At 48.1% G+C, this 21,509-nt stretch overlaps 1 protein-coding gene across 49 annotated transcripts in view; it reads right to left on the bottom strand.

The window, feature by feature from the left end:
- OBSCN (obscurin, cytoskeletal calmodulin and titin-interacting RhoGEF) overlaps positions 1-21,509 on the bottom strand; it is a 170,123-nt gene that overhangs the window by 88,467 nt on the left and 60,147 nt on the right. For 47 of the 49 annotated variants that reach the window (XM_074361106.1, XM_074361109.1, XM_074361108.1 and 44 more), the window contains 14 exons: positions 18,400-18,675; positions 14,607-14,882; positions 10,340-10,615; positions 6,541-6,816; positions 4,948-5,232; positions 4,525-4,791; positions 4,084-4,353; positions 2,873-3,139; positions 2,326-2,592; positions 2,025-2,137; positions 1,758-1,911; positions 1,393-1,554; positions 1,191-1,295; positions 223-489 (listed from right to left, as the gene is read on the bottom strand). In XM_074361106.1, coding sequence (XP_074217207.1) covers positions 223-489; positions 1,191-1,295; positions 1,393-1,554; positions 1,758-1,911; positions 2,025-2,137; positions 2,326-2,592; positions 2,873-3,139; positions 4,084-4,353; positions 4,525-4,791; positions 4,948-5,232; positions 6,541-6,816; positions 10,340-10,615; positions 14,607-14,882; positions 18,400-18,675 — 3,261 coding nt within the window. The remainder of the gene's footprint in view (positions 1-222; positions 490-1,190; positions 1,296-1,392; positions 1,555-1,757; positions 1,912-2,024; positions 2,138-2,325; positions 2,593-2,872; positions 3,140-4,083; positions 4,354-4,524; positions 4,792-4,947; positions 5,233-6,540; positions 6,817-10,339; positions 10,616-14,606; positions 14,883-18,399; positions 18,676-21,509) is intronic. The other 2 variants (XM_074361126.1, XM_074361127.1) reach the window with 2 other exon arrangements.

The following is a 21,509-nucleotide window of genomic DNA, read 5'->3' as shown; positions in this document are numbered from 1 at the left end:
AGGCTCACCAGCTGCCCCTCCTGCAGGCTCCGCGTTCCTCCCTGGGAACAAACCCTCCCAGGCATGCTCGCATCTTCCCCCGGGTACCCCGATGCCTCCAGTCAGGTCCAGGTCCTTCTCAGACCTGGCCGACTCCAAGTGCCACTGCAAATGATACAGGCTGGAGTCCCTTCCCCCAGAGGGAAAATAAAGGAACTGCTGCCCACCCAGCCCTGCCCGCACCTTCTACAAAGAACTGGGCACTGGTCTTAACGTCGCCAGCGTCACAGGTATAGGTGTCCTCGTCCTCAGGCTGGACGGAGTCGATGATTAGCTTGCGGTAGAGGCCGTCACTGACCATCTCATACTTGTCTCCAGGCTGCAGCTCCACGCTGCCCTTGAACCACCGCACCTGGGCGCTGGCCCTGGACATCTGGCACTCGAGCACGCCGCGGTGCTTCTCCATCGCGATCTTGTCCCTCAGCGGGCGTAGAATGGTCACTGGCAGCTCTGTGGGCACACACCCGGGGGGGTCAGGGCAGGTGCACAGTGATCCCAAACACCCAGGGCTGGGCGCTCTGACGGTCCAGCCTCCAACCAGCCGGACTGGGACTTCATGCTCTGGCTAAGATGCGCATGCGGGCCCTCCCACCACCACAGCCAGCAGGCGGCCAGGCTGAGTGTCACCCTCAGGCTGGTCTGGGACTGGCTGCTCACATCTGACCACGAGGAAGGTGGGGCACATGCATGCCCGCTACCATCCAGTAGGCCCTCGCCATACGCATGCCTGCCCCCCCGCCCGCCCATCTTCTCAACACACCCCACCCTCACCCTGTGCATCCAGGTTTTCCCCTCTGCCCCCCACCTGTTCCCAGACCCTTTCTCGCTCCTGCCCCAAAGCCACTTTGACTGTCACCAAGGCCACCAGGTAAAAGCCTTCTACGCTCCCCCACACCCTTTCTCTCTGGCACTTGCTGCAGTCCGAGGAGGGAGGGTCCACTAGTACCTCCATTTTAAACAAAGGAAGAGACCCCAAGGCAGAGTCCCCCAAACCACTTTCTTTTAGCTGAAGAGGGGGCACCCCCTTTTCCGCCTCCTGGGTCACTGCTGTCCTCATCCCATTCCTGCAAGGCCCAGCACACTTACCTGTTCACACACATGCACACACACACACACAGTGCAGCCCACACCCTGCCCTGAGCCCCCATCACCTTTTACTCGGAGCTGGGCTCGTGATTCTGCATTTTCGGCTACAAATTTGATTTCCCCTGCATCTTCCACCAGGACCCTCCGATAGATGAGAGTGTATGTCCTTCCTAGGAACAAAGGTCACTCAGGACTAAAAGAAGGGGCGGCCTGGGGGCACAAAGGCCGGGGAGCCCTCCTGAAGCCCACCCACTGTCCTCCTCGCACCTTCCTGGCGTATGCGCACGTTGTCGCTGGGCCGAAGCTTACTGCCCTCCTGGAACCACTGGGCAGGCACCTCGTCGTGGGAGACCTCACAGGTGAAGGTGGCACCCTCCTTCTCCATCACTTCCACATCCTCCAGGGGCCTCACGATCTGGACATTTCGGCCTGGAACAGCAAGCAGGTTCTGCCACACCCTGATGTACAGAGCTGTCTGACTGCCACTCCCCAGCTTGCTGAGGGGGTACAGGAGGCGCGAGGCAAAGGCAGAGCAAGAGGGCCAAGCACTTGCTGGCGGACGCAGGATGGTCAGGAGGTTCTTGCCCCACCAACCCAGCCAGCCCTGATGCATCACTCTGGCCGGCCCTCACCTTGCACCTTCAGGGAGGCTGAGCTCTGAGCATCGTGGGCATCACACACATATGTGCCCTGGTCCCCACGCTCACAGCAGTAAATGACGAGACTCCTGCAGGCCCCCTGGGCTACCAGACCCAATGTCTTGCTCGCTCGCAGCTCCACACCGTCCTGTGGAGGAACGAAGCCAGGTCAGGTGCTAGGACTGCCTAGCAATGTGGTCCCACTCCCGCCCACCCATGGTGAAAGGCGACAGGGAGCAAGGAGTCCGGGTTTGGAGGCACCTTTAACCAGCACACATCCACGTTGGGGCGCGACAGCTCGCAGTCCAGGACCACCTTGTCCTTTTCTGTGGCCACCACGTCCTGCAGCGGGCGGCTGAACGTCACAGGCAGCTCTGGGGAGACAGGAACAGGGTGGTGGGAAGCGGAGCCTCCGGGTGGGGAAAGGAATCCCTCGGCTGGTTCTAGGAATGACTCCCCTCTCCCAGGATTCCACATGCCTGCCCCCACCTGCCTCCTTGGGCCACCTTGGCGCATGGGCAGGTGTTCTGCAGTGAGTCCCACCCCACCTATGCCTACGCACCAGTGACCACCAGCCTCGCCGACGTGTGCACACCCTCCGCCCTGAAGGCGACCAGGCCGCTGTCCTGTTGCTGCAGCTGGGACAGCGTGAGGGTGTGGGTGGGGCCGTGCACTGCCAGCTGGCACATGGGTCCCGGCTGGAGCCGTAGGCCGTCGCGAGTCCAGGTGCCCTCCACGTCGGCGTGGGACAGCTCCACTTCCATGGTAGCTGTGCCCTGCTCCTGAGCCTCCACTGCCTGCAGGCCTCGCACTAGCCGGACCTGGCGCGCTAAGGGACAAGCGTGAGGGCGGATGAGCCATTGCAGCAAGACCCTGGCCTTCAGGCCTCCCCCCACCACTTCCCCTGGAGGCAGAGGTCTGCCCCTGCAGGTGGAAGTCTGCGCCTCCTTCTTTCCCTGCCCACCCTCCTCAGGCTGGGCTGCGAGTGAAGATCTGTTCCCTCATCCCTCCCCTCCTCCCTTTCTCCCCTTTAGCAGGGCCCTGCCCCCAGGGGGAGATTCATTCCCCTCCCTGCCACCTCCTGGATGCCGAGCCCCCAAGGCGCTCACTTTCCACCGTCAACTTGGCCTGTGTCTTATCATCTGGTGTCTCGCAGCCATAGAAGCCTCGGTCAGCAAAACCCACACTGTGGAGGACCAAACGGTGACTAGAACCCTCGGCGTGGATCTCCACTTTCTTTCCTGGCACCAGGGCCATGGCGTTGCGTGTCCACCTGACATCCGGCCACTGCCGCGTCAGCTCCACCTCCATGGTCACTGTGCTCCTCTCCTCCACGGTCTGTGGTTCCAGCTTCTTTTTGAACAACACTGGAGCCTCTGGAGTAACAGGACAGGGAGGTCACTACAGCCACTGTCACTCTCAGGAAGGCAGGGCACAGAGAGACCATGCCCCGACCCCTAGCCTGGGCAGAGCTGCCCTCCAGCACATTCCAACTCCAAGCTAGGCAGGGCCAGCTGCACACCTACACAGGTACGACTTTATGGAAGGCAACCGAGGCTCAGGGGGGTTCTCCTTCCCCAGTCCCCTGCCCACCTCCTGCTCCCCCTTCTGAACAACCTCCTGCCATGCCCTACCAGAGCCCAGAATGCCTAAGTGTGGCCAGCGACCAGCCACATCAGGACACAGGGAGCTGTCGAGACAGGCAGGCTCTGAGCCCCCAGACCGGCTCTCTTTAACTAGGTCTCTAGACTTTAACTAGGCCCTGATCACACCACGCTAAGGAAGAGAAAATGCTGGAGTGGGCCTCCCAGCCTCAGGCTGTGCCATGATCTCCCCAGAAGTGAACCTGCCCACGTTACTCCCTTACTCAAGAACCTGCAATGGCTTGGTTCCCACTTACCCTCAGGTAAAGTTCTGACCCTCCCCCACACAGTGCGGCTTCAGCAAGTAAAGTGAGTCCTCACCTCCTGCACCTGCTTGCAATGGCTGCCAACTCCCCTCTCTCCCAACCCCCGCCATCCTCTGGGCTCAGCAGGGGTTGTTTCCTCTAGGAAGACTCCCCTCTCCAGCATCTGAACCTCTGCCCACTTCCTGACCAGGTGTGCAGTGCAGGAGTTCACTATCTCCCCTTGGGAGCAGGTGCCTGGTTCCTCCGCCCCACCCTAGGCTTCTCTCATCAGCTGGCAAACCCCGTGTCTCCTGAGGTCAGTCAGGCAAGCTGGACACAGGACAACAGCAGGATACCGCCCTGCGACCAGCCCATTAGAAGGTGCCCACTGGGAGGAACCGGTGTGCCCTCCGTGCCGCCCCACATGCGCACCTCGAACCCGGAGGGCAGCCGCGGATGTGACGCCCTCCGCCTCTGCACTGATCTGGCCGGCGTCCTCCAGGGCCACCCCCACGATGGTCAGGCTGTGGCTGCCGCCCGTCTGCGATATGAGAAACTTCTTGCTGGGCCGTAGCTGGGCACCATCCCGGAACCACGTGATCGCCACATCGCTGGGGGTCACCACACACTGGAAGGTGGCCTCGCAGCCCTCCTCGGCGACCACGGTGCTCAGCCCCGACGTAAACTTGACCACGCGGGGGACTGCGGACAGGTACTCCACTTGAGAAACGGACAGGAGGGGCGGGGACCCCCGGGGACCCCCCCCACCCTGTAGACGCCACCACGGAAGGACACCTCTTCCAGGAAGCCGCCCGGGAATGCCCCGCCCAGCCGCCCACCCGCCTGGGCGACCCAGCCCGGCAGCGGGCGTACCGCTAACGGTGAGCTTGGCGCTGGTGCGGTCGTCGCGGCTCTCGCACACGTACTCGCCCGCGTCCTCCGCCCGCAGGCCGGACACCGTGAGGGAGCGCAGGAGCCCTGAGGCCGCCATCTGGAAGCGCTTGCCGGCCCGGAGCTGCGTGTTCCCGCAGCGCCACACCACCTGGGCCTGCGCCGGGCTCAGCTCGCAGGTCAGCGTCACCGTGCTGCCCAGCTCCCCGCTCACGGGCTCCAGGGGCCGGCAGAACTTGGCGGCCACCTCTGGGGGAGGGGAGGGGACGTCAGCCTGGTGGGGCTCGGGCCGCGAGCACCAGCTCTAAGCTGCCCGAGCGTGCACCTGGAGCCCCGTCCCCAGCTCCACTCCAGGACGCCGCATGCAGGGGGTTCCCAGAGGACCGTCCCCGTGGCCCTGCTCACCTTCCACCTGCACGGGGAAGTCCTGCCCCTCTAAACCAGTGCGACAGCTGTAGACTGCACTGTCCATGGTCTGCGCGCCACGCACCGTCAGGGTGTGGGTGTTCCCCAGGCTGGCTGTCTCGTGCCGCTTGCTGCGGCGAATCTCCACACCGTCCTTGAGCCAGGTCACCGCAGCCACAGAGGGTGTGGCCAACGTGGCGGTCAGGACGATGTCCTCGTGTTCCCTGACCACCAGAGGTTCCCTGCGGCTGGGTCTCTCCGGGGCTGGGGGCTCAAGCTCCGGCTCTGAGGGGATGGTGGTCAATGAGCATTAGAGAGAAGGACCCTAGCACCCCTGGCCTGGGCCTCGTCCCCCCTCCAGACCACATGGTGGGAGAAGACTTGTAATGAAACAGCCCCGGCTGTCCAGCTCTCCATTGCTGCCTCTCTAGTGAGCAAGCCAGAGAGTCAAGGCAGCAGGGCCAGACCCCACCTGACAGCCACCACCCAGGCTCACAGGGGCAGTGCAGGCAGCCAGGAGGAACCACTTGGGACCACAGGCCTGGGGGCCCCAAGCTCTGCCCGATTAAGAGCTGAGAGTCTAGGATTCCTGCCCCCTGCCCCCTGTCCCCAGGGAACACAATACAGGGAAAGTGGGGACAGGCAGTTCGCAGTGCCCTGCTACTTCCTGGGGCTGGCATTCTAGATGAGCAATGGGGAGCAGGGCCAGGAAGGGAGGTGGAGGAGGACAGTCTGGGTGAAGGAACCCCTGTGAGATGCAGTGGGTAGAGGGGGATCCGGCACAGACTGAGAGGTGGGAAGCAGCCTTCGTGCCTCCAGCAGCCAAGCATGGAGGCAAAGCCAAGAAAGAGAAGGGGGAGGGCGAAGGCCCTGGGAGGGCTGACCTAGAGGAGCACCTGGAAAGACCACGCTGGCTGCAGGATTGGGGACAGGTGGGCAAGGGCCACAGCTGGGGACAGGGACAGCTCCAGCCAGCTCAGAATGCCATAACCCAGCAATGTCATCAGCAGCCAGGAGGGCTGGGAGGGGCAGGAGCAGGCAGCACATTGGCTTGGCCCAGGCTCAGGCCAGGTTAGGTATCTGAGCAGAGGGCAACGTAGTGGACTGACCTAAAGGTAACTGGATGATCAGGACCCCACAGCCAGAGACAGGGACTCCAGACCCAATGGGGGCAGGGCATCCAAGGCCAGAGGCTCCTCAGAGCTGGGCTGAGCTCCAGAGCTGACCAGGAAGCCTCACAGGGGACTAGCGCCCCCTCGCCAACCACAAACAGCGAATGGCCTTTCCCACAGACCACAGGCCTTAGCAGACTGCAGATGACTGAGGGAGCCTCTGTGGCAGGCTTCATGCTGGGAAAGGTGGTGATGTGGTGGAGAGGTGCAGGGACCTGGGGCAGCAGATGCCAAGAATGTCCTAGACTAGGGGCTGTGACAAGCAACTCAAGGCCCTCGCCAGTGGACAGAGCCCTGGGGTGACTGCATCAGAGGAGAACCCAGCACAGGCCCAACACACAGGTCCTCCAATCTGCCGGAGATGTACTAATTGCCCCCAGTTTGTCAGGCACTCATCCCCTCCACCCAGCCCGGCACATACCTGTGACGCCCAGGCGGAAGGAGACCCTCTGGCCCCCGGCCTCGCAGCTGTACTCCCCGGCGTCCGCCTTCCCCACCTGCTGCACCACCAGCCTCCGGGTGCGGCCTGCGGCCTCCATGCACACTTTTGAGCTTGCATTCAGTTTCTTCTCGTCCTTGTACCACGTCACCTCCGTCTGGGCCTGGGCGACCTCGCAGCTCAGTGTGGCACTGGCTCCTGCCTTGGCCTGTATCTCCCTGCACACTGGCTGCTCCTTGGCAAACATCGTCATAGGTTCTGGAAGGATGCAGGGATGCAGGGGGGGTCAATGACACCAACTGAGTCGGGAAGGCAGAGCACTAGGGAAGGAAGGCCTGTGGACAGATGGGCAGGGGGACTGGAAACTTCTCCAGGTTCTGTGCTAGTTGTGCAACAAGGACCCATAATGGATCTACACATTCCACCACTGATCTCTGCATGGTGTTCCAAGTAGTGACTTTGTGAAAGATTTCACCCCTGCACATATTCCTTTAGGAAAGGAACTGTGGGATCATGAGGCATGCACACCTCAACCTTCTTAGATGGTGCAGTCTTTCCCACATGATTGTGCAAAGAGCATCCTCACTCACAGTGCATGACAGTCCCTGAGGCTCCATGCTGTCTACCCTCAGTGCTGTCAACTATCGGCAATCTGGGGGCGTGCAGCTGAACTTCCTGGGCCTTCTTTCGCACGGTCCTGACGATTTACAAAATGCAGCACCATTTCTGATCTTTTTGGCTTTTGGTGTTTGCTCTTCTGTAGTGTCGTTGCAAGGCTTCTGCCCAGTTCTCAGTAGCACTGTCTGTCTTTTCCTTATTCATTTTCAAGAGCTCTTTATATTTTTATATTAGAGCTTTGACAATTACGGGTGTGTAAATATCTCCATCTTTGTCAGTTGCTTTTTCATCTTTTATGTATCTTCTGTTGATTTAAAGTTCTTAGTTTTAATACAGGCAAGTATGTCAGTTTGTCCTTTGTGGTTAATGCATTTATATCCTGTTTAAGAAATCTTTGATTTCCCTGAGGTCATTAAATAATCTATATTATCTGCTAAGAGCTTGTTTTATGTTTCACATTGGAGTCTCTAACCCACCTAAAGTTGATGTTTGTGTGTGCTGTGAGGGAGAAAAATGGACGTCGCTCCATTTTTAATACAAAGAAATGGAGATATAAGAAGAGAGATATGTGTATATAGTTACATGGTATTAGCACCATTTATGAAAAGACCCCCCTTTCTCTATACCACACGCTAGCACTGCAGGGTGAAAAATCAGAAAAAGAATGGGAAGTCTGCTTATGTGCCGCTCTGTTTTGGAGCTCACTACTCTGTTCCTTTGCTCTGGGTATTTAGTCCTGCTTTGAAATCCAGCTGTCTTCATTGCTGTAGCTTTATATATTTGAGACCTGGCAGATCAAATGCTCTACCTTTGTTCTTCTTTATGAGTGCTTTGGTTCCACTTGGTCCTCGGAATCAACTTGTCAATTTTGACGCACCCACAAGAGAACTTTTCCTTGGATTCTCATTAGGAATGGACAACTTTGTGTCTTCTACGCACACCTCCCCATTCATTGAGATTTTCCCCACTGTCTCCCTAAAATATTTAATAATATTCCCCCTCAGAAGCCTTAAACATATTTTATTAGACATGGAATTAGAAGAATGATACTTTTAATGCTGTTGTAATTTTCTGACTCTCTGTTGCTGATACATCAAAATAGATGTGTTTTCTGTGTATTTTGTATGTTGGTGATCTTTCTCAGCTTTCTTACTAACTCTGAAAATTTACCTTTTTCTGTTTTCTGCATTGTGAAGTACACTTTTGCTTTATCTAAATTTTATTACTTTATTTTATATTCCCCCTTATAGGCTATACAATATTGGACACAAGTTGTGACAGTGGAGTCACTTGAAATGCTCCAATTAAAAGGAAAGGCTCTCAAGGTTTCCCTTTAAGTGCAATTTTTGCTGTTTTCTTCAGTACCCTGTATCAAATTAAGGAACTGTCCTTTTATTGCTAGTTTATTAAGAACTTTATTAACATGAATATATGCTAAATTTTATAAAACTTTTATTCTGGATATGATGTAAAAGTTTTATCAAGCACTTTTATTCTGCATTTTTTTTTTTTTTTGGTAAAAACATGCCTTTTCTCTTTTAGCTTCTTAATGTTTTGAGTATATTGATTTTCTAATGTTCTGTTGTTGAACCAACCTTGCATTCCTGGATTAAGATCTGAGTATATTATGCTCTTCATGTATTGCTCCATTCAGTTTGCCAGCATTTTGTTTAGGACTTGGATACTGACATCCATAAAAGATTGGCCTGTAATTTTAATTTTTTTATACTTTCCTTGTCAGACTTTGGTATCAATGCTATGCTAGCTACATAAAATGAGTTAAAGAGTATATATCCCTTTTCTATTCTCTTAAAGAACTCCATCAGTATGGAATAATTTTGTTCCAGAACATTTTACATAATTTACCAGTAAAGCTACTAAGCTTAATCTTGTTCTATGAGAAGACTTTTTATCATGGTTCCATTTATTTAAAAGGTTATACGACTGTTCAAGTTGTTTATTTCTTCTTGTGTAAGTTTTGATATCGTTTTCTAGGAATTGGCCAATATTTCAAAATTTTTCAAATTTATTTGTGTAAATAATATATTCTATTATAATAACATGTCAGAATGATTCATAGTAGGTTTCTTGATGTATATATATATATATATACACCTATGAATCATTTTATACTGATACAATATCAAATTGTTATGTGGTGGCACTTAGGAGTCAACATGGGACCACAGCCCATCTCTACTTGAGGTTAACCTCCCTTAACAAAAGGAAACTAAAGTTAGTTCACAGACATCTCTGTGAACCAGTTCAGGAGGGACAGACATGCACATGAATCACTAGGAAATGCTATGAAATAAATACTAGTTTATCAATCAGTGGCTGCTACTACAGTACCTTACCCTTCACAAAGCATGCTGGTATAGGAAAAGCTCCTTATTACTCTCCATTTCTAAATTTATAATCAAACTCAAAGGGAACACTGATACAGGATGTACTAGTTGAAGACAAGAGGAAACCAAAATTTGCTTTTAAAAGAATATTCCATACCTCAGAGGTGTGTATCAAAGGTGCATATCTACCAACCCCCTTCTCTTGGTTTACTTTAAACATTGCAGACAAAACAGGAGCCCAGGCTTTGTGACATGTGGGTGCACAGATAACTTCTGCAGCCATGTGCAAGGAAGGAGGAGTGTCCCAGAACAACTAAAACTTTGCTGATCCAAAATTCAGTCTTGAGGTAATGTCAAGGATGATTCTGTGGTTGGAACTTCCCCTTATCAGGCTCAAAGAAACACAAACATCTCTGACTAGGGAGAATCCTCATGTGGTGCTGCTGGGTGAGGGAATCTGGATGCTGCTAGAACACCCAAAAGTGTATTCTCATATCCCACGGTAAGAGACATCTGGTCTACTTGAGATCCCAAAGGATAAATGGAGCCAAAGTCCTGGACACCAGAGATCACCGGGAGCATTATAATATGGAAGCATGACTCGTGGTGCACAAAAGAGGCCCTTCTTCCTTCCATACACACTCTTCCCACCCAGTCTCCCTGGGCCCAGGCATGGGCATGAAAGTGCGAGGTGAGAAGTTGGAAGATGTGAAGAGATTAAGTATAATGGAAAGACCACTGGGTCTGCCATGGCTATAAGCCAGTCACATCACCTCCAAATGGAGCTAACTTAGCACCCTTATCAAATAACTGACCTGTGACATCCAGGCGGAAGGAGACCCTCTGGCCCCCGGCTTCGCAGCTGTACTCCCCGGCGTCCGCCTTCCCCACCTGCTGCACCACCAGCTGCCGTGTGCAACCCTTGGCCTCCATGTGCACTTTCGAGCTTGCACTCAACTTCTTCCCATCCTTGTACCATGTCACCTCCGTCTGGGCCTGGGCCACCTTGCAACTCAGCGTGGCATTGGCCCCCGCCACGGCCTGCATCTCACTGTGCACTGGCTGCTCCTTGGCAAACACTGCCAAGGGCTCTGGCAACAAGGAAGAACACACAGGGTCAAAAACACTATCTAAGTCAGGATGAAGCACTGGGGAAGAAGGATTAAATGGTGAAGCAGGAGGACCGGAAATTTCTCAAGACGCTGACTAGCTGTGTGGCTTAGAAAAGCCCCACCTCCTTCTCAGCGAGAAACCCAAATTTATCTATACATTCTACCACTGATCCATGCATTTTGTTCCAGGTGAAAACGTAACAGACTTCTGTGTACATACTAGTCTGGAAGAGGAACTTCAGGGTCATGAGGCTTGGTTTCTTCAACCTTCCCAGATGATGCAAAGTCTTTTTACATGATTGTGCAGGAAGGGTTCTCACTCACAGTGTGGGAGAGATCTTGCGGCTCCGTGTTCTCACCTACTCTTAGTTTCGTGAACTGCTCGCAATCTAGTGGGAGTGAAGTTGTACCCCAGTGGCTGTCTTTTGCATGGTCCTGATGACTCACAAAGTGGAGTAACTTTTTCATTCTTTTGGCCATTACTGTTTGCTCTTCTGTGGTTTTACTCTTCAAGTCTTTTGCCCAATTTTCAATAGCATTGTCTGTCTCCTCCTTATTCATTTTCTGGATCTCTTTATATGTTTAAGTGCTAGAGATGTGACACTTACATAGTTTGTAAATATCACATCCATCTGTGTAACTTGCCTTTTCACTCACGTGGTATCTCAGGATGAATCAAAATTTTAGTTTTAATGTTGTCAAATATGGGATCTTGTTCCATTGTTCTATTTAAGAAATCTGTCCTTACCCTGAAGTCATTAAATAATTTATGTCATCAACTGAGGATTTATGATTTTCCTTCACACTGTGGCCCCTCACCCACCTGGAGTACCTTTTGAAGTGTCATTTGAGTTACCTATGCAATTTTTATATGATTAAATGTTGAAAACACCATATTGAAAAGACTATCCTTTCTCCCTTGTGTATACAGTTTCAATGGTGAAAAAAAAAAAAAAAGGCGAGGAGTGGGAAGTTCATTTATTCACTGATCTGACTGTGAGCTCACTATTCTGTTCCTTTGATCTGATAACTGTCCCTGCATTGTGACCCCATTATCTTTATTACTGTTGCTTTATGATACTTCTCTTCTTCAAGAGTATGTTGGCCATGGAATCTTGGCCTTTGGAATCTGCTTCTCAATTTTCAACCCTCCAAAGAAAACACATTTGTTTGATTTTGATTGGATGTGAAGATGTTTGAGCCTTCCATAGATTTCTATCCATTTTTTAGATTTTTTTTTTTACCCTCAAAAATGTTCAAGAATTTTCCCCCACTGAGGTCTTAAACATCTTTATTATACTTGGAATTGGAAACATGATACTTTTCACACTATTTTAAATCTTTTAAAATTTCATTTTCCAACTGTGTTGCTAGTATTCAATATATAAATAAAACTAAAGTAAAAAGGTTTTCTGCATATTGATTTTTCACATGGTAATCTTTCCAAGAACCTCATGTGGTGTTAGGTAAGGGATGTGGGAACAGTCTAAACATTCAGCAGAAGGATAGTCACATAGGCCTGGGTAAAAGAGACATCTGGTCAACCTCAAATCTCAAGTACCACAGAGTCCTCTGCACCAGGGAACATTCTGTGCAGCAGTTGGGACATGTGATAAGTGTTACGCCATGGAAACACTACTCAAGGTTTACAAGAATGGCCCCACTCCCTTCCACACACAGCCTTCCAATCCAGAGTCCCTTAACTCAGCCACAGGAATAAGGGTAGGAAGAAGAAGGTTGGGAGACTTAAGAGATGAAGTCTAATGGAAAGAGCCCTGGGGTCTGGTGGGTCTGTTATCAATCCCATCATCTCCTCCAAATGGTCTCAGTTAGAACCCCCAAATAACTGACCCGTAACATTCATGCAGAAGGAGACTCTCTGGCCCCAGGGTCACATCTGTACTCCCATACTCCCCTGTGCCCACTTTCCCGGCTGAAGGCACCGCCAGCTGCCGAGTATAGCCCTTGGCCTCTACATGCACTTTTGAGCTTGCACTCAGCTTCTTCTCATCCTTGAACCATGTCACCTCCCTCTGGGCCTGGGCTACCTTGCAGCTCGGCATGCCAGTCCTCTCAACCCCAGTGTGCCTTTCACTGCACACCACAACTGCTCCTTGGCAAACAGAGCTATGGGCTCTGGGGACAGAGAGGGAAGCACAGGGTCAAAGACATCATCTAACACAGGAAGGCAGTACTGGGGAAAGAAGGACTAAACAGGAAGGCTGGAAACTCCTCCAGGCTTTGCACCAGCTATGTGGCCTAGAGAAGCCCCACACCTTCTCAGCAATAGTGACACAATTTATCTATACATTTGACTACTGCTCCAAGTGGGATGTTCCAGGTGAGGATATTGTGAAAGACTTTTGAGCACAATGGATCTGGTGGGGGTCATGATGTATGCACACCTCAATCTTCCTAGATGATGCCAGAGTCTTTCCTGCTCAATTGTGCAGGGAACGTTCTCACCTAAGATACATGAGAGTTCCTGAGGCTTCATGCTCTTGGCTACTCTCAGTGTGCCAACTGCCGTCAGTCTGGTGGGAGTGAAGTCATACGTCCTGTGGCTGTCTCTTGATGGTTCTGATGACTCACAACGTAGAGCAACTTCACCAGTCTTTTTGGTCATCACTATTTGCTCTTCTGTGTTGTAACTGTTCAAGAATTTTGCCTGATTTTCAATAGCATCATCTGTCTTTTTCATATTCACCTTTATAACCTCAATTTGCATGATACTGCCTTTCTCTTTCACATCTGTATCACTTGCTGTGTCACTAAATGTGACTTCTAATGAACCTAATGAAAGTTTTAGTTTTAAAGAGTTCAAATTTGTCACTCTTGTTCCATGGTGTTTAGTCCATTTGTTTTCTGTGACAGAAATCTCTTCACATACTGAAGTTTTTAGGCAATCTATGTCATGATCTAATTTTCCCCCACCAAGGCATTCAGCACCTTGTATTATATTTGGAATTAGAAACATGATACCTTTAATGCTATTATAAACATTTTCAAAGCTCACTTTTAAACTATTTGTCACTAGTATATAAATGTAAAAACCAAGGAACACCAATGCAGTCTGAACATGTGACTAAGCACTATGACATGGAAAACAATACATGGTGTAAAAGAACAGCCCCTCTCCCTCCATATCCACCACTCATCCATGCTTTCTTGACCACACATTGGCCGTAAATGGAAGGTTGGAATATAGGAGATTTCAACAAATTGATACACAAAAAAGGAGCACCAGGGTATGACTGCACAATAAGGCTATCCCATTCTCACTACCAAATAATGCCAATTCGGAATCTCCAATAACTGATGAAAAATATATACATGGAAGGAGACTTACTGGTCCTGAGATTAGCAGATACATTCGCTAGTGTCTACCTTGCCAGCCTAATACACAAGCAGCCACAGCCAAAGAGCCATAACTCTACAAACACGTTCAAGCTCGACTACAGTTTCTTTCCATCCTTCCCCTACCTGTTCAGTCTTGATATAACCTACCTCCCATTTCAGAATACAACTTCAGTCCACCTACAAAAATGAACCTTCCCTGTGTACCAGCTGCCCCTTAAGAAATCCCATTGGGAACTATGATAACACATAGAAGTACACGGGGTGAAAAAACACAACAAAGTCAGAAATAAAATCAGGATAAGAAGCACTGAATAGTGAGAAAGGGACTGGAAAATTCTACAGGCTCTAAATCAGCAATGAAATATATAGTCCCTTCCAGCCAGGGGCTGCTGTTATGTTAATTCCCCATTAGCAAAGCATACTGATGTGGCAGAAGTGACTTTTTCCTTCCATTTCTATACCTAACTTTCCTTCCATTACTATACCTTCCATTCATAGACCTAACTTGAAGAGACATGTCTAAAGGCAGGTGCACAAAAGTCTGTAGAGGCTGTAAGCCAGTCCTATCATCCCATAAACACAGATGGACTTAGTATCCTCAAGAACTGACCTGTGACGCCCAGGTGGAAGGAGACCCTCTGGCCCCCAGCCTCGCAGCTGTACTCCCCAGCATCTGCTTTGCCCGCCTGCTGCACCACCAGTCTCCGGGTGCAGCCCGTGGCCTCGACACGCACTTTCGAGCTGGAGCTCAGCTTCTTGCCGTCCTTGTACCACGTCACCTCCATCTGGGCCTGGGCCACCTCGCAGCTCAGTGTGGCACTGGCCCCTGCCACGGCCTGTACTTCATTGTGTGCCGTCTGCTCCTTGGCAAACACCACCGAGGGCTCTGGGGACAGGCAGGGAGAGAGGGACACATGGAGTCAAAGATATCATCTAAGTGAAGATGCAGCACCAGCGAAAGAGCCACTCAGCAGGGAGGCAGGAAGACAGGAGACTTCTCCAGGCTGCGCACCAGCTGTGCGGCCTAGAGAAGCTCTCCCGCCTTCTTAACAATGAAGGACACAATTTATGTCTACACTCTGCCCCTGAGCTGTGCGTGCTGTTCCAGAAAGACATTGGGAACGGCTTCTCCCATGCACATCTCCTCTGGGACTGGCGCTGTGGAGTCATGCAGTCCTCACCCTTCCTAGATGAGGCCAGACCCTTTCCCTCACCTTGGTGCGGGCCACGTTCTCACCTGCAGTGAAGGACACTTCCTGAGGATCCACCCCCTTGCCCATCTCAGGGTTGGCAACTCTCGGAAACCTAGTGGCAGTGAGGCTACACCCCCTGTGTTGTCTCTTGCATGGTCCTGATGACTCACAAGGTGAGGAATCTTTGTGATCATTTTGGTCCTTCTGTGGTTTGCTCTTCTGTGGTGTCACTGTTCAAGTTTTGCCCCAGTTTCAATAGCATTGACTGTCTTTTCCATATTCGTTTAGTTTTTTTTTACATAATTAAATGACAGATGGTTACATGTGTATGTATCTTCCCCATTTTTGTGCTTTTCGCTCCTTTGTAATGTTTCTGGTGAAATTAAGTTATCAGTTTTAGGCATACTGCAGGCAAATATGTCAAGTTGTCCTTTGTGGTTTCTGCATTTATCTTCTGTTTTAAAATCTTTCATTATCCTGAGGTCATTAAATAATCTATATTATCTGATTACACAAACTCGTTTTACCATTCCCACGGAGGTCTCTAACCTGCCCAGGGTTGATTCTTCGTGTGGTATGAGGTAGATTTCAATTACATTTTTCTGTATAGTTAATGTTCTTAAGACCAATTAGGAAAAGCCCCTCCTTTCTCTACAGCACGATGTGAGCTCAACATTCCATTTCTTTGTGTTGTTTGCCTATCTCTACATTGAGACCCACTTGTCTAAACTGCTGTAGCGTTAATAAAAAATGAAGTCCTGACATAGGTTACAGCAAATGTCCCCGCTATGTCCTTCAAGACTGGCTTGAATCTCCTTGGCCTTTGCAATTAACTTGTCACTAGTCTCACACTCAAGAGAACTGTGATTTGGGTTTTTTGGTTTTTGCGGGGGGTCGAACATCTCTGGATCTTCCGCAGATTTTTATCCATTTATTTATATCTTTTCCTCTGCCTCTCAAGAATACTTAATAATTTTGCCTACAAAGAGTCCCAAGACCCTGTCTTAGATTTGGAATTGGTGACATGATATATCTAGTGTTATTGTAACTCTTCTCAAATTTCATTTTCTACTTTCTTGTTTCTTGTATATAGATAGTTGTTTCTCTGTATTAATATTTATATGCAGTAATATTTCTCAACTGTCTCATCAAGTGTAGTAATTCGATGTTCCTGGATTTTCTAAATTGATAATCATATCATCTGCAAAAACATGTTTTATTTTCCCAAGTTTCCATCTTTCATTTTATTTCCCCCCTAAGTGTGCTGTAAATGTAGCATGAAAGTGGTGCCAGCTGGCTTCCTTGTCTTGCTCCCTACTTCATAGGCAGTGCTGTCAAGCTTTCACTTTATGCGTGATGCTAGCTGGTTTGTTTTCCACTAACAATTATTAAATGAAGGAACAACCATTTATTTATACCTTGGAGAAATTACTACAGCAAGAATTGTTGTTAAATTTTATCAAGTACATCTCCTGGATTTACGGTGTTATATTTTATTGAGTTATTTTACTCTCCATTTAAATTGGAGAAATTGTATTATTGTTCTCTGTTATTCTGTTAATGTCAAGCTTTCTATTGAGTTTCTAATGTTTCTTGTGTTAAACCAACCTTGCACTCCTGGAGTATAACCATTGCCATAGTGGCTAACCCTTTTAATAAATTGCTAAATTCACTGTGCTAATATTTTTTAAATATATTATTCTTGACATCATCAAGAGATTAACCTGCATTAATTCCTCCCATTCACCTTATTGGATTTCGGTAGGAATGATATGCTATCTACAAAAAAAAAAAAAAATGAATTAGTGTAACTCATTTCTCAATACTATGGAAAATCTACATGAATATGGAATAGCTTCTTTATAGAATACTCAGCACAATTAAAGAGTAGAGCCACTGGACTTAGATATTGTTCTGTGACAAGATTATTTAGTATGGTTCCATTTATTCTAAAGTGGCTATTTTCCTTGTGTGAGTTGATATAGATTTTTGGAATTGATCAATTTGTAATCCTCTACTCCTTCTGAATTTGGTACACACATCTGTGTGCAGAGAGCTTCCATAACTATGTGAAAATAGCTGTCTCAGACAATTAAACTATGACAATCCAAAGTACAGACTGGAAATGATTCAAAGTATTATGTGTGGTCAAAATTTCCCCTTAACTGGTTCAATAAATTCAAACATCTGTTGTTCACAGGACTCTCCAGTGTGCCAGGTAAGTATCTACTTGATCTGCCAGAATAATTCCAGGAGAGGAACATCTGGTCTACATTAGCCCTACGCATCAAATAAGCCAGACTCCTAGAAATCAAGGAAGACCAATGGAGTCTGAACATGCGCTGCAATAATGCGACTAAGCATTATGACACGAAAAATAATACAAGGTGTAAAAGAGCAGCCCCTCTCTCTCCATATCCACCACTCATCCATGCTTACTTGACCAAACACTGGCCAAAAAATGGAAGCTTGGAATAGAGGAGGTTTATGATATTAACACATAAGAGGAGCACCAGGGTCTGACTGCACAATAAGGCTGTCCCATTCTCACTACCAAATAAAGCCAATTTGGAATTCCCGATAACCAGTGAAAAATATATACATGTAAGGAGACTTTCTGGGATTAGCAGATACACTCGCTAATGTCTACCTTGCCAGCCTGATACACAAGCAGCCACAGCCAAAGAGCCATAACTCCACAAACACGTTCAAGCTAGCCCACAGTTTCTTTCCATCCTTCCCCTACCTGTTCAGTCTTGATATAACCTACCTCCCATTTCAGAATAAAGCTGGAGTCCACCTAAAAAATCAACCTTCCCTGTGTGCCAGCTGACCCTTAAGAAATCCCACTGGGACTATGATAACACATAGAAGTACACGGGGTGAAGAAACACAACAAAATCAGAAACAAAAATCAGGACAAGAAAAACTGAACAATGAGAAAGGGACTGGAAAATTCTACAGGCTCTAAACCAGCAGTGAAATATATAGTCCCTTCCAGCCAGGGGCTGCTGTTATGTTAATTCCCCATTAGCAAAGCCTGCTGATGTGGCAGAAGTGACTTTTTCCTTCCATTCTAATTTATAGACCTACAATGAAGAGACGTGATGAGAGGACACCTAACAGCAGTTGCACAAAAGTCTGTAGAGGCTGTAAGCCAGTCCTATCATCCCATAAACACAGATGGACTTAGTATCCTCAAGAACTGACCTGTGACGCCCAGGTGGAAGGAGACCCTCTGGCCCCCGGCCTCGCAGCTGTACTCCCCAGCATCTGCTTTGCCCGCCTGCTGCACCACCAGTCTCCGGGTGCAGCCCGTGGCCTCGACACGCACTTTCGAGCTGGAGCTCAGCTTCTTGCCGTCCTTGTACCACGTCACCTCCGTCTGGGCCTGGGCCACCTCGCAGCTCAGTGTGGCACTGGCCCCTGCCACGGCCTGTACTTCATTGTGTGCCGTCTGCTCCTTGGCAAACACCACCGAGGGCTCTGGGGACAGGCAGGGAGAGAGGGACACATGGAGTCAAAGATATCATCTAAGTGAAGATGCAGCACCAGCGAAAGAGCCACTCAGCAGGGAGGCAGGAAGACAGGAAACTTCTCCAGGCTGCGCACCAGCTGTGCGGCCTAGAGAAGCTCTCCCGCCTTCTTAACAATGAAGGACACAATTTATGTCTACACTCTGCCCCTGAGCTGTGCGTGCTGTTCCAGAAAGACATTGGGAACGGCTTCTCCCATGCCCACCTCCTCTGGGACCGGCGCTGTGGAGTCATGCAGTCCTCACCCTTCCTAGATGAGGCCAGACCCTTTCCCTCACCTTGGTGCGGGCCACGTTCTCACCTGCAGTGAAGGACACTTCCTGAGGATCCACCCCCTTGCCCATCTCAGGGTTGGCAACTCTCGGAAACCTAGTGGCAGTGAGGCTACACCCCCTGTGTTGTCTCTTGCATGGTCCTGATGACTCACAAGGTGAGGAATCTTTGTGATCATTTTGGTCCTTCTGTGGTTTGCTCTTCTGTGGTGTCACTGTTCAAGTTTTGCCCCAGTTTCAATAGCATTGACTGTCTTTTCCATATTCGTTTAGTTTTTTTTACATAATTAAATGACAGATGGTTACATGTGTATGTATCTTCCCCATTTTTGTGCTTTTCGCTCCTTTGTAATGTTTCTGGTGAAATTAAGTTATCAGTTTTAGGCATACTGCAGGCAAATATGTCAAGTTGTCCTTTGTGGTTTCTGCATTTATCTTCTGTTTTAAAATCTTTCATTATCCTGAGGTCATTAAATAATCTATATTATCTGATTACACAAACTCGTTTTACCATTCCCACGGAGGTCTCTAACCTGCCCAGGGTTGATTCTTCGTGTGGTATGAGGTAGATTTCAATTACATTTTTCTGTATAGTTAATGTTCTTAAGACCAATTAGGAAAAGCCCCTCCTTTCTCTACAGCACGATGTGAGCTCAACATTCCATTTCTTTGTGTTGTTTGCCTATCTCTACATTGAGACCCACTTGTCTAAACTGCTGTAGCGTTAATAAAAAATGAAGTCCTGACATAGGTTACAGCAAATGTCCCCGCTATGTCCTTCAAGACTGGCTTGAATCTCCTTGGCCTTTGCAATTAACTTGTCACTAGTCTCACACTCAAGAGAACTGTGATTTGGGTTTTTTGGTTTTTGTGGGGGGTCGAACATCTCTGGATCTTCCGCAGATTTTTATCCATTTATTTATATCTTTTCCTCTGCCTCTCAAGAATACTTAATAATTTTGCCTACAAAGAGTCCCAAGACCCTGTCTTAGATTTGGAATTGGTGACATGATATATCTAGTGTTATTGTAACTCTTCTCAAATTTCATTTTCTACTTTCTTGTTTCTTGTATATAGATAGTTGTTTCTCTGTATTAATATTTATATGCAGTAATATTTCTCAACTGTCTCATCAAGTGTAGTAATTCGATGTTCCTGGATTTTCTAAATTGATAATCATATCATCTGCAAAAACATGTTTTATTTTCCCAAGTTTCCATCTTTCATTTTATTTCCCCCCTAAGTGTGCTGTAAATGTAGCATGAAAGTGGTGCCAGCTGGCTTCCTTGTCTTGCTCCCTACTTCATAGGCAGTGCTGTCAAGCTTTCACTTTATGCGTGATGCTAGCTGGTTTGTTTTCCACTAACAATTATTAAATGAAGGAACAACCATTTATTTATACCTTGGAGAAATTATTACAGCAAGAATTGTTGTTAAATTTTATCAAGTACATCTCCTGGATTTACGGTGTTACATTTTATTGAGTTATTTTACTCTCCACTTAAATTGGAGAAATTGTATTATTGTTCTCTGTTATTCTGTTAATGTCAAGCTTTCTATTGAGTTTCTAATGTTTCTTGTGTTAAACCAACCTTGCACTCCTGGAGTATAACCATTGCCATAGTGGCTAACCCTTTTAATAAATTGCTAAATTCACTGTGCTAATATTTTTTAAATATATTATTCTTGACATCATCAAGAGATTAACCTGCATTAATTCCTCCCATTCACCTTATTGGATTTCGGTAGGAATGATATGCTATCTACAAAAAAAAAAAAAAATGAATTAGTGTAACTCATTTCTCAATACTATGGAAAATCTACATGAATATGGAATAGCTTCTTTATAGAATACTCAGCACAATTAAAGAGTAGAGCCACTGGACTTAGATATTGTTCTGTGACAAGATTATTTAGTATGGTTCCATTTATTCTAAAGTGGCTATTTTCCTTGTGTGAGTTGATATAGATTTTTGGAATTGATCAATTTGTAATCCTCTACTCCTTCTGAATTTGGTACACACATCTGTGTGCAGAGAGCTTCCATAACTATGTGAAAATAGCTGTCTCAGACAATTAAACTATGACAATCCAAAGTACAGACTGGAAATGATTCAAAGTATTATGTGTGGTCAAAATTTCCCCTTAACTGGTTCAATAAATTCAAACATCTGTTGTTCACAGGACTCTCCAGTGTGCCAGGTAAGTATCTACTTGATCTGCCAGAATAATTCCAGGAGAGGAACATCTGGTCTACATTAGCCCTACGCATCAAATAAGCCAGACTCCTAGAAATCAAGGAAGACCAATGGAGTCTGAACATGCGCTGCAATAATGCGACTAAGCATTATGACACGAAAAATAATACAAGGTGTAAAAGAGCAGCCCCTCTCTCTCCATATCCACCACTCATCCATGCTTACTTGACCAAACACTGGCCAAAAAATGGAAGCTTGGAATAGAGGAGGTTTATGATATTAATACACATAAGAGGAGCACCAGGGTCTGACTG

The sequence above is a fragment of the Camelus bactrianus genome, chromosome 3 (assembly GCF_048773025.1).
Source record: "Camelus bactrianus isolate YW-2024 breed Bactrian camel chromosome 3, ASM4877302v1, whole genome shotgun sequence".
Classification (NCBI taxonomy): domain Eukaryota; kingdom Metazoa; phylum Chordata; class Mammalia; order Artiodactyla; family Camelidae; genus Camelus; species Camelus bactrianus.
The sequence above is the reverse complement of the archived record's forward strand: the minus strand, read 5'-3'. Positions and strand labels throughout refer to the sequence as shown.